This window comes from Pseudorasbora parva, chromosome 7 (assembly GCF_024679245.1).
Source record: "Pseudorasbora parva isolate DD20220531a chromosome 7, ASM2467924v1, whole genome shotgun sequence".
Lineage (NCBI taxonomy): Eukaryota > Metazoa > Chordata > Actinopteri > Cypriniformes > Gobionidae > Pseudorasbora > Pseudorasbora parva.
Genome location: NC_090178.1, coordinates 14593721 through 14605868, shown reverse-complemented (window position 1 = coordinate 14605868; position 12148 = coordinate 14593721). Strand labels below are relative to the sequence as shown.

General features: G+C 35.0%; 1 protein-coding gene across 4 annotated transcripts in view; it reads right to left on the bottom strand.

Moving 5' to 3' along the window:
* tsnare1 (T-SNARE Domain Containing 1) overlaps positions 1-12148 on the bottom strand; it is a 240590-nt gene that overhangs the window by 160124 nt on the left and 68318 nt on the right. For all 4 annotated transcript variants that reach the window (XR_010906407.1, XR_010906408.1, XM_067448267.1 and 1 more), the window contains exons 3-4: positions 8240-8317; positions 8056-8125 (exon numbers count right to left, since the gene is read on the bottom strand). Coding sequence is in view for 2 of the 4 variants with exons in the window: in XM_067448267.1 (XP_067304368.1) it covers positions 8056-8125; positions 8240-8317 (148 nt within the window). In the remaining 2 variants the exon portion in view is untranslated. The remainder of the gene's footprint in view (positions 1-8055; positions 8126-8239; positions 8318-12148) is intronic.

Below are 12148 nucleotides of genomic sequence, written 5' to 3'. Positions count from 1 at the left end.
AATCGATGAGGAAACAGTAGAATAACTAGTTATTTAACCTGAACCTTGAGCAGGACGTTTCTCAGGGATGTTACTTACTTTGAGGTACATTATGTTTCAACTGTAATTTCTCACCATCAGCATTCGCAAGTGTGCTTCCATCAACAAACCTATATGTTTGTGTGTGTGTGTGTGTGTGTGTGTGTGTGTGTGTGTCTAATGTACTGTATTGCGGCGCACATGTGGGAACTGTATGAATAACAGTGCATACGTTAGCCTAGCTGATGTAAACTAACAACACTTTCATAATTTGATAAGTTATCTATATTCTATTGTGAATAAAATATAAGTTTATGAGATTTGTAAATTATTGCATTCCTTTTTTTTAATTCACAATTTGTACAGTGTCCCAACGTTTTTGGAATCTGGTTTGTACTTTGAGTAAAGGTAAAGGATGGAGAAAGATTTTTTTGTAAACGTTAATGTTTACATCAGCTAGGCTAACGTATGATGTACGTGTTACAGTGTTGACATGTTGCAATGTCATGCCAAAAATTGCCAAAAAAGTTACACATTCCCAAAAAGTTGGGACAGGTACACTGTAAAAAATATTGTTGGTTTAACTTAAAAAAGTAAGTAACCTGGTTGCCTTACAATTTTGAGTTAATTGAAATAAAATAAAAAAAAATAGTTGATACAATGAAGAAAATTTGTTTAAAAAATAGAAACTCAAAATATTATTGTATTTGAACCACATAAAAATGTGATAAATCATGAAAATAGCGCAATTTGGCAAATAACACACAATTACCCATTATGCTTACAAAATCTTTTATAAAATTTGAATAAAGGTAGTCGATTCTCAAAAATGTTCATTGTATTAACTCAATCTTTTAAGTTCAATGAACTCAAAATTGTAAGGCAACCAGGTAACTTAAAAAAAAAAAAAAAAAAAAAAATTTTTTACAGTGTAACAATAAGAGGCCGGAAAAGTTAAATGTACATATAAGGAACAGCCAAAGGACAAATTTGCAACTTATCAGGTCATTATTGGCAATATGATTGGGTATAAAAAGTGCCTCTCAGAGTGGCAGTGTCTCTCAGAAGTCAGAGGATAAACAAATCCCCCCATGCTACGGCGAAAAATAGTGAAGCAATATCAGAAAGCAGTATTTCAGAGAAAAACTGCAAACAGTTTGAAGTTATCATCTACAGTGCACAATATCATCCAAAGATTCAGAGAATCTGGAACAATCTCTTTGCGTATGGGTCAAGGCCGGAAAACCATACTGAATGGCCATGATCTTCGGGCCCTTTTGCACACATGCCTTGAGTTGCGACATGCCTTCATCTCGTGGCAACGGGCGCAGTTACGTGATCACGGTGCTCGCAATAGTTCTAAACAAACCGGAGCTGTGTCAATCAATACATTTGAACAGACAACAGCTTCACAATACAGGTATTTGCAGCAAGTTTTGGTAAACAGTACAGCAAAGTGTGCATTGATTATTACATCAACCACATTTACAGTGAAAATGGAGAGTGATGGAGATGCAGCATTGTATTGTTATGCTCTTCTTGTATTTAGCCCTGAGAAATTCCTTACTATCATAGTCAAATGTGGCCGTTAACTATTTTTATAGTTTTTTTTATATTTTCTGTGAATAAATGTTATTAAATAAACTATATTTTAGTTTAGTAATATTTATTGAATATTTTGAGGAAATCTTTTAGTTAAAATCTTTTACTTAATACTATTTGTGCAATAATTATGCTCCATTAATGACCACTTAAAATATTTTTCTTTCTTCTAATATATATATATATATATATATATATAAATATATATATATATATATATATATATATATATATATATATATATATATATATATATATATATATATATATATATATATATATATATATATATATATATATATATATTTATATTACAATTAGTGCATTAATTGAGGTTAAAATAGAGAATTTCAAAACAAAGAGGCAAATTAGAGTCATTTTGTGGCCTGAAAAATAATAATTTGTAATTTGCAATTTGTAATGTCGTTACCCACAAAATGCCTGTATGGATCTTTAATAATAGTCAAGTTGCTTAAAGTATTGCAGATCATAACTGCTTACTTATTTGTAGGGTTGAGGTTTTACATTTAAATGTTTCACCCCACCCCCCTCCCCCCCCCCCACACACACACACACACACACCTTGTTTGTTTTTAAAGATTTGTTTAATTAACTCAGAGTTGACTCTTACTTTTCAGAGACAATAACTTTATATACGCTGCACGTTCAGATTACAAACTTCCCAGGATGTTTTAATTCACTTAGAACTATGTTACATACTACATGAAATGTAATTTTCAAAAATCCATAATAGGGGCTCTTTAAGGGAGTTTATCAGTACCACCTTCTACTTGCATGTAGTTTTGGTCCTCATTGAGCATAAGGCTCACCTTCTGTCTACAGAATCCTCAGCAGAGAAGAGGACGGACAGTGCAGTGTGTCCTCCACTCCAAAGACGAAGAATGTCTCTCAGAAGCCCTGAACGCAGCAGAGCGGAATGTGTAATGCTCTAACGAGCACAATGACAAACAAAGGGTGTGAACGATTAATCCACTTAGTTTTGCTGCGTGTGTGTTTCTACGATTACAAAGATGGGTCAAATTTAATTAGCCAAGTGATTTTTCACTGGAATGAGACGCACCGAACGTGTACAAACACTTCGAATTGTCAAGCTAACACTTGAGGGTATGGCTGCAATTGTTTTTATAATCACTTAATCTCTTTTTATTCTTCTTGACTTCTTATCAGCAAGTCTCATGCTCAAAGGCTGCATTTCGATCGATCAATTGATTAAAAATACAGTAAATAATGTGATTTTTTTAATTGTTTAATTTAAAACAACCATTTTCTGTTTTTATATATTTTAAAATTCATATGGTCATGACAGTGTCACATGATCCTTTAGAAATCATTGTAATATGCTGATTGGTGCTCAAGAAACATTTCTTACACTTTAAAAAATGTTATTTATTAAAATTATTTTTTTTTACAGTGTATTTTTATTCTTATTTTAGCTGCGTAACATTGTGGGAATCGTGATTCCTTCAAGATTCTTTGATGAATACAAAGTTCAAAACGCATTCAATTGCATTTAATTGAACTATTATTTATTTATTTTATTTTTTTTTTTATTTTTTTTTACATTTACATCAAACAGAGACATTATACATGTCTTTACAGTCACTTTTGGTCAATTTAATGTATCCTTGCAGAATAAATATTCTTACAATGTCAAAATGTAAAAAACAAATAGTGTGTTGATTTTAAGTTATTGCTCCATTTCTACAGGTTAATAAGAAACATTTTTTATAGATCCAGTCATGCAATAAAATACCCACAAATCTCACAAAAGAGTAGCCATGTGCCTCATCTGTCTCTTATATTGGCAGTCTCGGAAGTCCACTCTGAGTCAGTGCATTTTTTAGTGCATTGGCACTTTATATCTTGGCTTGCCTGTGACATTGTAGAGCGTGCAAATGTTTGTGCGTGTGTCTGTGTGTGAGGAAGTTTTGGGCAGGAGGGGGGCAGTCTGCCAGGGCCTTTGGGCGACATATCGCCATCTGGGAGGTATGACCCTGGAACTGCAAGGTTTCCGTGGAAACTGGCTGTAATAGAATCATGGCTGGGGTGCAGCAGAGGGCAGAAATAGTAAGAAAACGGGTAGAGTCAGAGAGCGAGCAATAGAGAGAGAGAGAAGGGGTTTGCTGTCAAGTGCCCTGTTTGGAGCAGCAGGATTAAGCCTGGCATGAAGTGAAGCACATTCAAGGTCAACTAAGAAACAGCAAAGAAAAAAACAAAACAACAACACAGAAAATGTGAAAAGCATGGGCTATATACAGTATATGCATTTATACACTATATAATGCTTTGCTCATGTTGATATTCATGAGCTTCCGTTTTTTGAATGAATCATTCAAAAAGACACAAATCAGTGTGAAACTCATGATTTATCATTCTGAATCAGTCACTGATTGAATGAGAGAACTGTCATTGTGTTATCTGTTGCCTACACACACCCCTCACAATAAGGCTTAAAGATATAGTTCGTCCAAAATGAAAATTCTGCCATAATTTACTCATTGAACGCATATTTCTGTTGAACATATAAAAGGAATTTACAAAATATATGTTATGCATTGTTGTGAACTGGATTCATTGAAAAGACCAAACTCGAAAAACATAACAAACCTCACTCATGATCCCTCATGAACATGCCAATTACAGCAAGAACAGAAGTAGTGATTTACAGTGAATAATGATCGCTTTGTATCAAATGGCTTCAGAAAACTTGGAATATGGGTATGACTAGTCTGTTGTAGCCAGACCTTCAGACTGACGGCAAAAGGTCTGGACTCTACAGCAGCTTTCATTGACCAAGGACCGCCAAGAGGCTATCTGACTGATATGTAAAGCAAACAATCAGTTTGTTTTGTTCCACATCATGTTTAGGGGCATGAAAATGTAACAGTGATATCCCTGCGATGACAGACCGGTGTGTAAAACTTTTGGCCGTATTTTAAACAAAGGAGGACATTATTGAAGTACTTTTACTTTCTAAGTAATTTTGTTTTTCAAGTATTTCTGCTTTATCAGTGTTCTTCTTTGAAAATTTTTTACTTCACAACAATCCAAAACATAATATTGTACTTTTTACTGCAATACATCTCATATTGAATATCATTTAATACTAAATTAGATATAACATCTAGTACTGTATACTTTTACTCAAGTAAAAGTATTCAAAGTTTTACTTGAGTAAGTTTTACAAGTAAAAAAGGTAAAAATACACCACTACTGTCTGCCTCTGATTTTAAAAAGCACATGGCACGAACTTTACATATTTCACATACTTTTGGAAATCCAGCATTTAGTTGATCCTGGTAATCGGAATCCCAAATCTTGCTCCGTCCTTTAACTTTACTCACAGTAGAAAGAACGACAGACAATCTGCATTATTAGACACAGTTTTAGGTAATAGTTGCAGACAGCTGATTTGCAGATATTTCAGTAACACCACAATAACATGAGTTAGTCGAAACACAAAATTACGTGTTTTGAACACGGTTTTGCAATATTTAATGTTACATCAGTCATTCACGTTAGTTCTCGGCTAACGTTTGCACCGTTATGACACAGTTAACACAGTCCCTGCATGTGCATTGCAATAAATTAGACATATGGACATATTACAAATTAGGCAAAATGGCCATACACTTGTTAATGCAGATGGTGAGGAGGAATTACAGTTGCAAGATCCCATACACTCAAAAAATAAACTGTTGAACGAACATAATTAAATTAAAGCTGCAGTCCGTAACTTTTTTGTGCTCTAGCGGTTAATAAACATAACTGCACGCGTCTTGCGGAAGAACATTGCAGCTGGAGCTACTTCTCTCTCTATGGCGAGTCACATAGGGGCTGTGCTCCTCCGCAGCGGTACCTACCAGTCTGGCCTGAAATAGTCCCAATGTGAACACTTATTATAAGTTTACCATAATGATTCAGGGTAAGACAGAAACATGGTTTAGAAAATGGATTCATGTTGTACATTGTCATTGTATAATATTTGTAAATCTTGAACACAAAAAAAGTTACAGACAGCAGCTTTAAGGAAAACATTTCCTGAATTATGCTTTTCCAACTAAATCAAATTGGTTTGAAAAAATCTTGTTGTATGAACTTAAAATCATTTAGTTAAAACTACAAAACAAATCATGTCATTCCGACTAGATGGAGTAGAATAAAAAGGTAGAATTGATGACCCTATTTAGTCTATGGGAACTGTGTCACATTAATTTATTGTCTTTATTTCTATAAAAACTATTATTCAACAGCCCCTTGATCAATTGATAATTTTAACCAGCAAGTACTGATCAAGTCAAGCATGTTTCATCACTGGCATTAGCACAGTTACAGCTCATTGAGAACAGCACAGCCTAACCACAACGCCTACACTTCACAAAAAAATCAACACAACTTTTAAATGTCAAATATAACTGTCAAATATAACATCAAACATTAAGAGGTATTTCCCTTTACTAAAAAACACATTAAACAGCACTTCATTTCAACGTTTACTCTCCTGATCCATCCCGATGCAAAGCATGCTGGGAACTAGAAATACACTGCCCAGTTCAGTCAGCGAAACATAAATGATTCATGTAGTCCCAACACAAATGGTTTAGGTTAACTTAACATTTTACAAATTTGAGTTAATTTAACGTAATAAAATTGATTAAAATGGCAATTAAGTATAAACAAGCTAAAGATTTGTGTTGTTTCAACTTATTTTATTTAAATAAACTGAGCAAACAGCTATAATCATTTTTTGTTTGTTTGTGTAATGTACCTCAAACTGAGTAGCGCATCACTGAGAAACCTCCTTCTCCTGTCGCCCTTGCGATGGAGGTTCGGGTTGAATAACTAGTTCTTGCTAGAAATGGTTAAATCAGCATCATCCTTACGGTGTGTACAATCGTTGAGGTCTTAGGAATCCTCAGCTGAAGTTCAGGTGTTAATGCGCATTTAGCTTCCAAGTGTTGTACGCGGTAGACCAGTCACAACAGACTGGTCCATCTGGCCAATCAGAGGAGGGATTTAGAGAGACGGATTCATCCGACGAACCAAATGAATCATTAAAAACATTTGGTGATGTGCAATGTATATCATGAGAAAATGAAAGCTTTTTTGACCTTTGATATGACTTCTGTTGTAGGAGAACTCTAAAGCAAAATTAGGAATCTTTAATATAGCATAACAGGGGCACTTTATATCATTATAATTACTGATGGATGACAGAGTTTTGTCCAACTAAAAGGTCATTTATTTTACAAATAAAATATCTCACTCCCTCTAGTATATACTGTAGTTGGGTTAAATGTTTATTCAATTACTAAAATAATCATTAACTTAATCATTAAGGAACAGCGATTAAATAGGACTGCCCATCCCTGATAGAGAGTTCTAAGAAAGACTGAAAATGTGATGCAAGGAAAACGCGAGAGAAGCAGGTGCAACTTTGTTGAATATACATGCAGACGCTAATGAAGTGGGAAAAGAAAAACATATCTTGCACACTAGACTTTTCACATCGGCTAATGACTCAGGTGTGCTTGAAACTGGCTGTCTGCAATAAACCTACGTTCAATTCCATACAAGACAAGACTGCAGCGGTACACAAGGGAAATGTTACACTGTTATGCCTTTGTGATATAATTTTAGCTCATAATTCTTTATTGTATAATGTGCAGTCACTCCAGAAGAACAGCAGAGGGTGCAGCAGCAGAAAGACATTGCTGCTCATCTCATTTGGTTTTAGGCAGCCGATCTGCCCAAAGGCTTTATAGCTAACAATAGATGTCATGTTGCGCCTTAGGGATGGTGATTCTTCAAAGGGGGAAAAACAACAGCACACACGCAAGACAGTATTAGGTTTTCAATGCTTCCATAAAAAAAAAAGAAAAAAAAAAGGCTGATATAATTGATGAGCCGCCACTGGACACAGATTGTGTAATGCATTTCAAACAACAGCGATTTTAGACCAGCTACTTTGTCATCGGAAAATAATTTAGTAATTGCGGCATCCTGACTATAAAAGTCAGATGAGTAATCAATACATGCTGGGCGGAAGGTGATGAAACAGAGAAGCGAGCGCTCAGATGTTATTCTGTTTCAAAGTGCTCTATAGAGAGTCAGCAAAAGGGAAGCTATTAAAACCAATGAAGGCCTGTGAGAGAATATCAAGACATTATAATGGAGCACAAATCTGCTTTTCTCTGCAGCAATAAAAGGCCCTGAGAGTGTGTGTGTGTGTGTGTGTGTGTGTGTGTGTGTGTGTGTGTGTATATATATATATATATATATATATATATATATATATATATATATATATATATATATATATATATATATATATATATATATATATATGAAACAATGTCAAAGTCCTCAGGTTTGTGCACATGTGTGTGAGAGACTCTGTGTGTGTTGACTTACAAACTCTGCCGTAGCTCTGCTGTGTCTCTAGATGTTCCCAACGACTGAAGGTTCTTCTCTAGTGTTACCACTGAAAGGAACAGACAGAAACTTCCATGGGCATTTCATTTTGTCACTTTCACCTCATGACTTCCTAAACGGCTTAAAATCAAGGTCAGGATATTTGGAGGCTTTTAAAACTCACCGTTAGCATTGATCTGAAAGATGTTAGAGGAGGTTTCCTGAAACACGTCTTGGAGCTCTGAGGGGCTGACTTGTGTAGCTGTGGGTGAAAGGAGTTTTGACAATTCATTTCAAAAAACAGCCTTTAAAGTTGATGCGTGTCATTTTGTTTTATGGTAACATAGTATCCAGGCAACTTATTTTAAATCAGTGGTAATAAAACGAATAGTTCAGGGACTGAAATATGAATATATATATATATATATATATATATATATATATATATATATATATATAGTAGCATTTCAGGGTGCATTTAATTTATTAAAATTGACTGTAAAGACAATTTATTATTTTAAAAGCTGTTCTTTTGGAATTTAAATCAAGTTGTTAATACCCTAATCAACATGGGTATGGACAAATATGCATGCTTTATGCAAATGTACAGTTGTTATTAGTGAAACCATACTTATTCAATAATAATCAATACAGCATGAAGACTAGACGTATCAAAGGTCATAGATGTTTATCTAAGAAATTGTTCATGTCTCTTAAGCCTAAATTTAAAAATTAAGAGTAAGTAGTGATTTCTCTCATTTTAAGAATATAAAGGGAGTTTTTACACTGGCAGTTTAATTCAGAGCAGGGCACAGTTTGTATGAAAAATTGTTAATGTGTACCAGTGAACACACCAGAACCACACCATAACTGGAGGAGGTCCATATTCCATGAGTAGGAATATAGTGCGGCCCCTTTAAGAGATCCGCATTCCCTATTGAACCGCCGGTATTTTGCGTGTGCGCCGAACTGGGCCGCGATTCACGTGGACAGTGTGCATTCGTTTTAACCGATTGGGTAACACTTTATTTTGATAGTCTACTTTAGACATTCTACTAACTATAAGTAACTTTGCAACTACATGTCAGCTAACTGTCATTAGAGTACTTGTAGACTGTCTGATTAATATTTACTAAAACTTTATTTTGTCGGTCCCCCAACAGACATTCCACTGACTATAAGTAAATTGGCAACTACAATTCAACTTATTCTACTAACCCGAACCCTAACACCTAACCATAACCGACCAGTCTAATGACAGTATGCTAATACTCTAATGATAGTTAGCTGACATGTAGTTGCAAAGTTACTTATAGTTAGTAGAATGTCTAAAGTGGACTATCAAAATAAAGTGTAACCGCCGATTGTAATTTAGTTCAATAGAACGCACTTTTCTTTCTGGAGTCTAATAAAAGTTAAACAGAAAATATGGTATCTTATGTAGGCAATAACTGCACTTTTGCAGTTAGGGAGTTTGAAAGACAACCGTTTATCCCGCCCCTCGGATTGAGCCCTGTCAATGGTGAGTTTCCAGACCAAACATCTTGATGTGGGTCTGGCTTGTCAGGCTAGTTTGCTGCTGCATCCTTTGCGTCTGACTGCTCTCACTTTTTCCAACTACGGGCTATGCCACGGATCATACAGAAAATGCGCGCTGCGTTGTCACAGTTACCACAAAAATATTAAGCAGCACAACTGTCTTATACAATGATTATAAGCAGAAATGTTATTATGCAACTTTTTTGAGATGTGCTGATACCATGAAATGTAAAATTTAAACTTATTTTCCCCTTAAAATTATCAATTTTCTCAGTTTAAACATTTGATATGTCAACTGTGTTGTATTTTGAATACAATATTGAAATTTGATTGCATTTGTCTTTCTTCCCAATTTGTACAGTGTCCCAACATTTTTTGGAATCGGGTTTGTATATAATAACATTATAAATTATAAATATATATTTTATTTATTTTAATAATTTGTATACTTTAATAATGAATTCATTATTTTGTGTCTTTCATCATATTGCTGTTCGCTTGTTTTATAAAAGAAAAAGCCACTTGAGGCTGTGCGTTAAAGTAACATGGTTAATTAGGATTAAAAATATGCCCCAAAAGTAATATGTTAATGTTATATATAAACCCATATTAAAAAAATAAAAAATAAACAAACAAGCATCGCTATTACAAAATTCCTCATGCATGATGATGTTTTTTTCTGCACTCCCCATATTTCCGCAATGAAGAGCCAAACAAAGCAGAATCAAAAACACCATGTTTCTGGGCAGCAGCTAGGCCTAAACAGACTGAGTCGTGAGCCACCCAAATGGGAGTGTGGGCACAGCCTTTTTCTTCATCAAATGCATGTATCATGCACAACCTGATAGGAACAGGTAATCATCAAAAGCTCTTAATCAAAATCAATTGCACATCCTCATCAAAGTACAACCCACAGGCCCTGCACACATACACACAAATGTGTCGTCTCTCGGCTTTTGTCTACCTCTGCCCTCAAAATGACTGTAATTGACATGTTGTTTTTCACAACTCTTCATCTGTGCCCTAATGCACTTGCACTTGAAAGGGGAAAATCACAGGCAATCTTTTGCAGATGCATATTCTACTCTAAGAGAAGGTTTTGGTACAGAGGAAGCAGGTGAAGAGAGGACGAGGAATAGGGAAGAGCAGCAAATATTCCTGTCCACGGTTCTTGTTGGTCCAGTGAAGCATGTATGCAGCGCCCAAAATACCTCAAATAAGGTTTAACACACACGTTTGTGTGTTAAAAATGTGGGGACTTTCCATAGGCGTAATGGTTTTTCTCCTGTACAAACCGTATTTTCTATCCACCTACACTACCCCTGTCCCTAAACCTACCCATCAGAGGAAACATTCTGCATTTTTACTTTCTCAAAAAACTCATCCTGTACGATTTATAAACATTTTGAAAAATGGGGACATGGGTAATGTCCTCATATTTCACCCTATCCTTGTAATATCTATGTCATACCCATGTCATTATACACATTTGTGTCTGGATGTTTCACAAAAACAAACACACACACATTATATATATAAGTTACTATAGTAATCAGGACTCTACAACCCTATATGAACCATTGCTGATAATATCTATGGTGGATAGTATGATTAGTTTAAGTTCTTTAAATGACAGGCAGACAGTCCGACCGACCAATAGACAGACAGACAGACAGAGATTATCGGTTATCCAATATATTATTATTGGAGTACATTTGCACTTTAAAATGTATTTAAAGCGGTGATGAATTGAGAAATCAACTTTCCCTTGAACTTTTGATATATAAAAGGTCATGGTAATATAAGAATATCCTGTAAGTTTCAGAGCTGAAAACTTCCTTGTTAGTCAAATAAAAGCTTTATTAAACAACCGTGAGCTTCATACTTATGTCATAGCGCGACGAAACACGCCTCTACAGAACGTGTAATTCAGTAACACACCCAACGACTCATGGAGCTGATCGGTGGGGGATGTTTGGTCTGATTGGTCAGTCTGAATGTCTCACATCCGGGTTTCAGTCACATGGTCAAGGAACAGATAAAAGAAGATTGGAACTGTTGCTCTGTCTCTCTCTGATCTTGGAGGCCTTCTCTTTGCTCTCTCTCTCTCTCTCTCTCTCTCTCTCTCTCTCTCTCTCTCTCTCTCTCTCTCTCTCTCTCTCTCTCTCTCTCTCTCCAGGTATTCAATGAGAAGGATGACATGTTTGTTAAATTAGTTGTTGGGAACAGCAAAGTTATCAATATGGAAAACGAGAAAGAATAAAGGGGAACAAATTGGGACCACTGAAGTGGAAATTATGTTTAGAAATTTAGTAGGTGGAAGGCTCAAAAACGAATTTGCTTATTACAAACTTGTGAATAATGAAATGGTTTTTAGTGATAGTGATTTGGTGTTTTAAAGATGTATTGTGTGTGGTTTCTATATTCTATATATGCACTGTAAAAAAAATGTGTTGGTTTTTGTTGGTTTAACTTAAAAAGTGAGTAACCTGGTTGCCTTAAAATTTTGAATTTATTGAAATTAAAAATTTGAGTTGATACAATGAAGGAAATT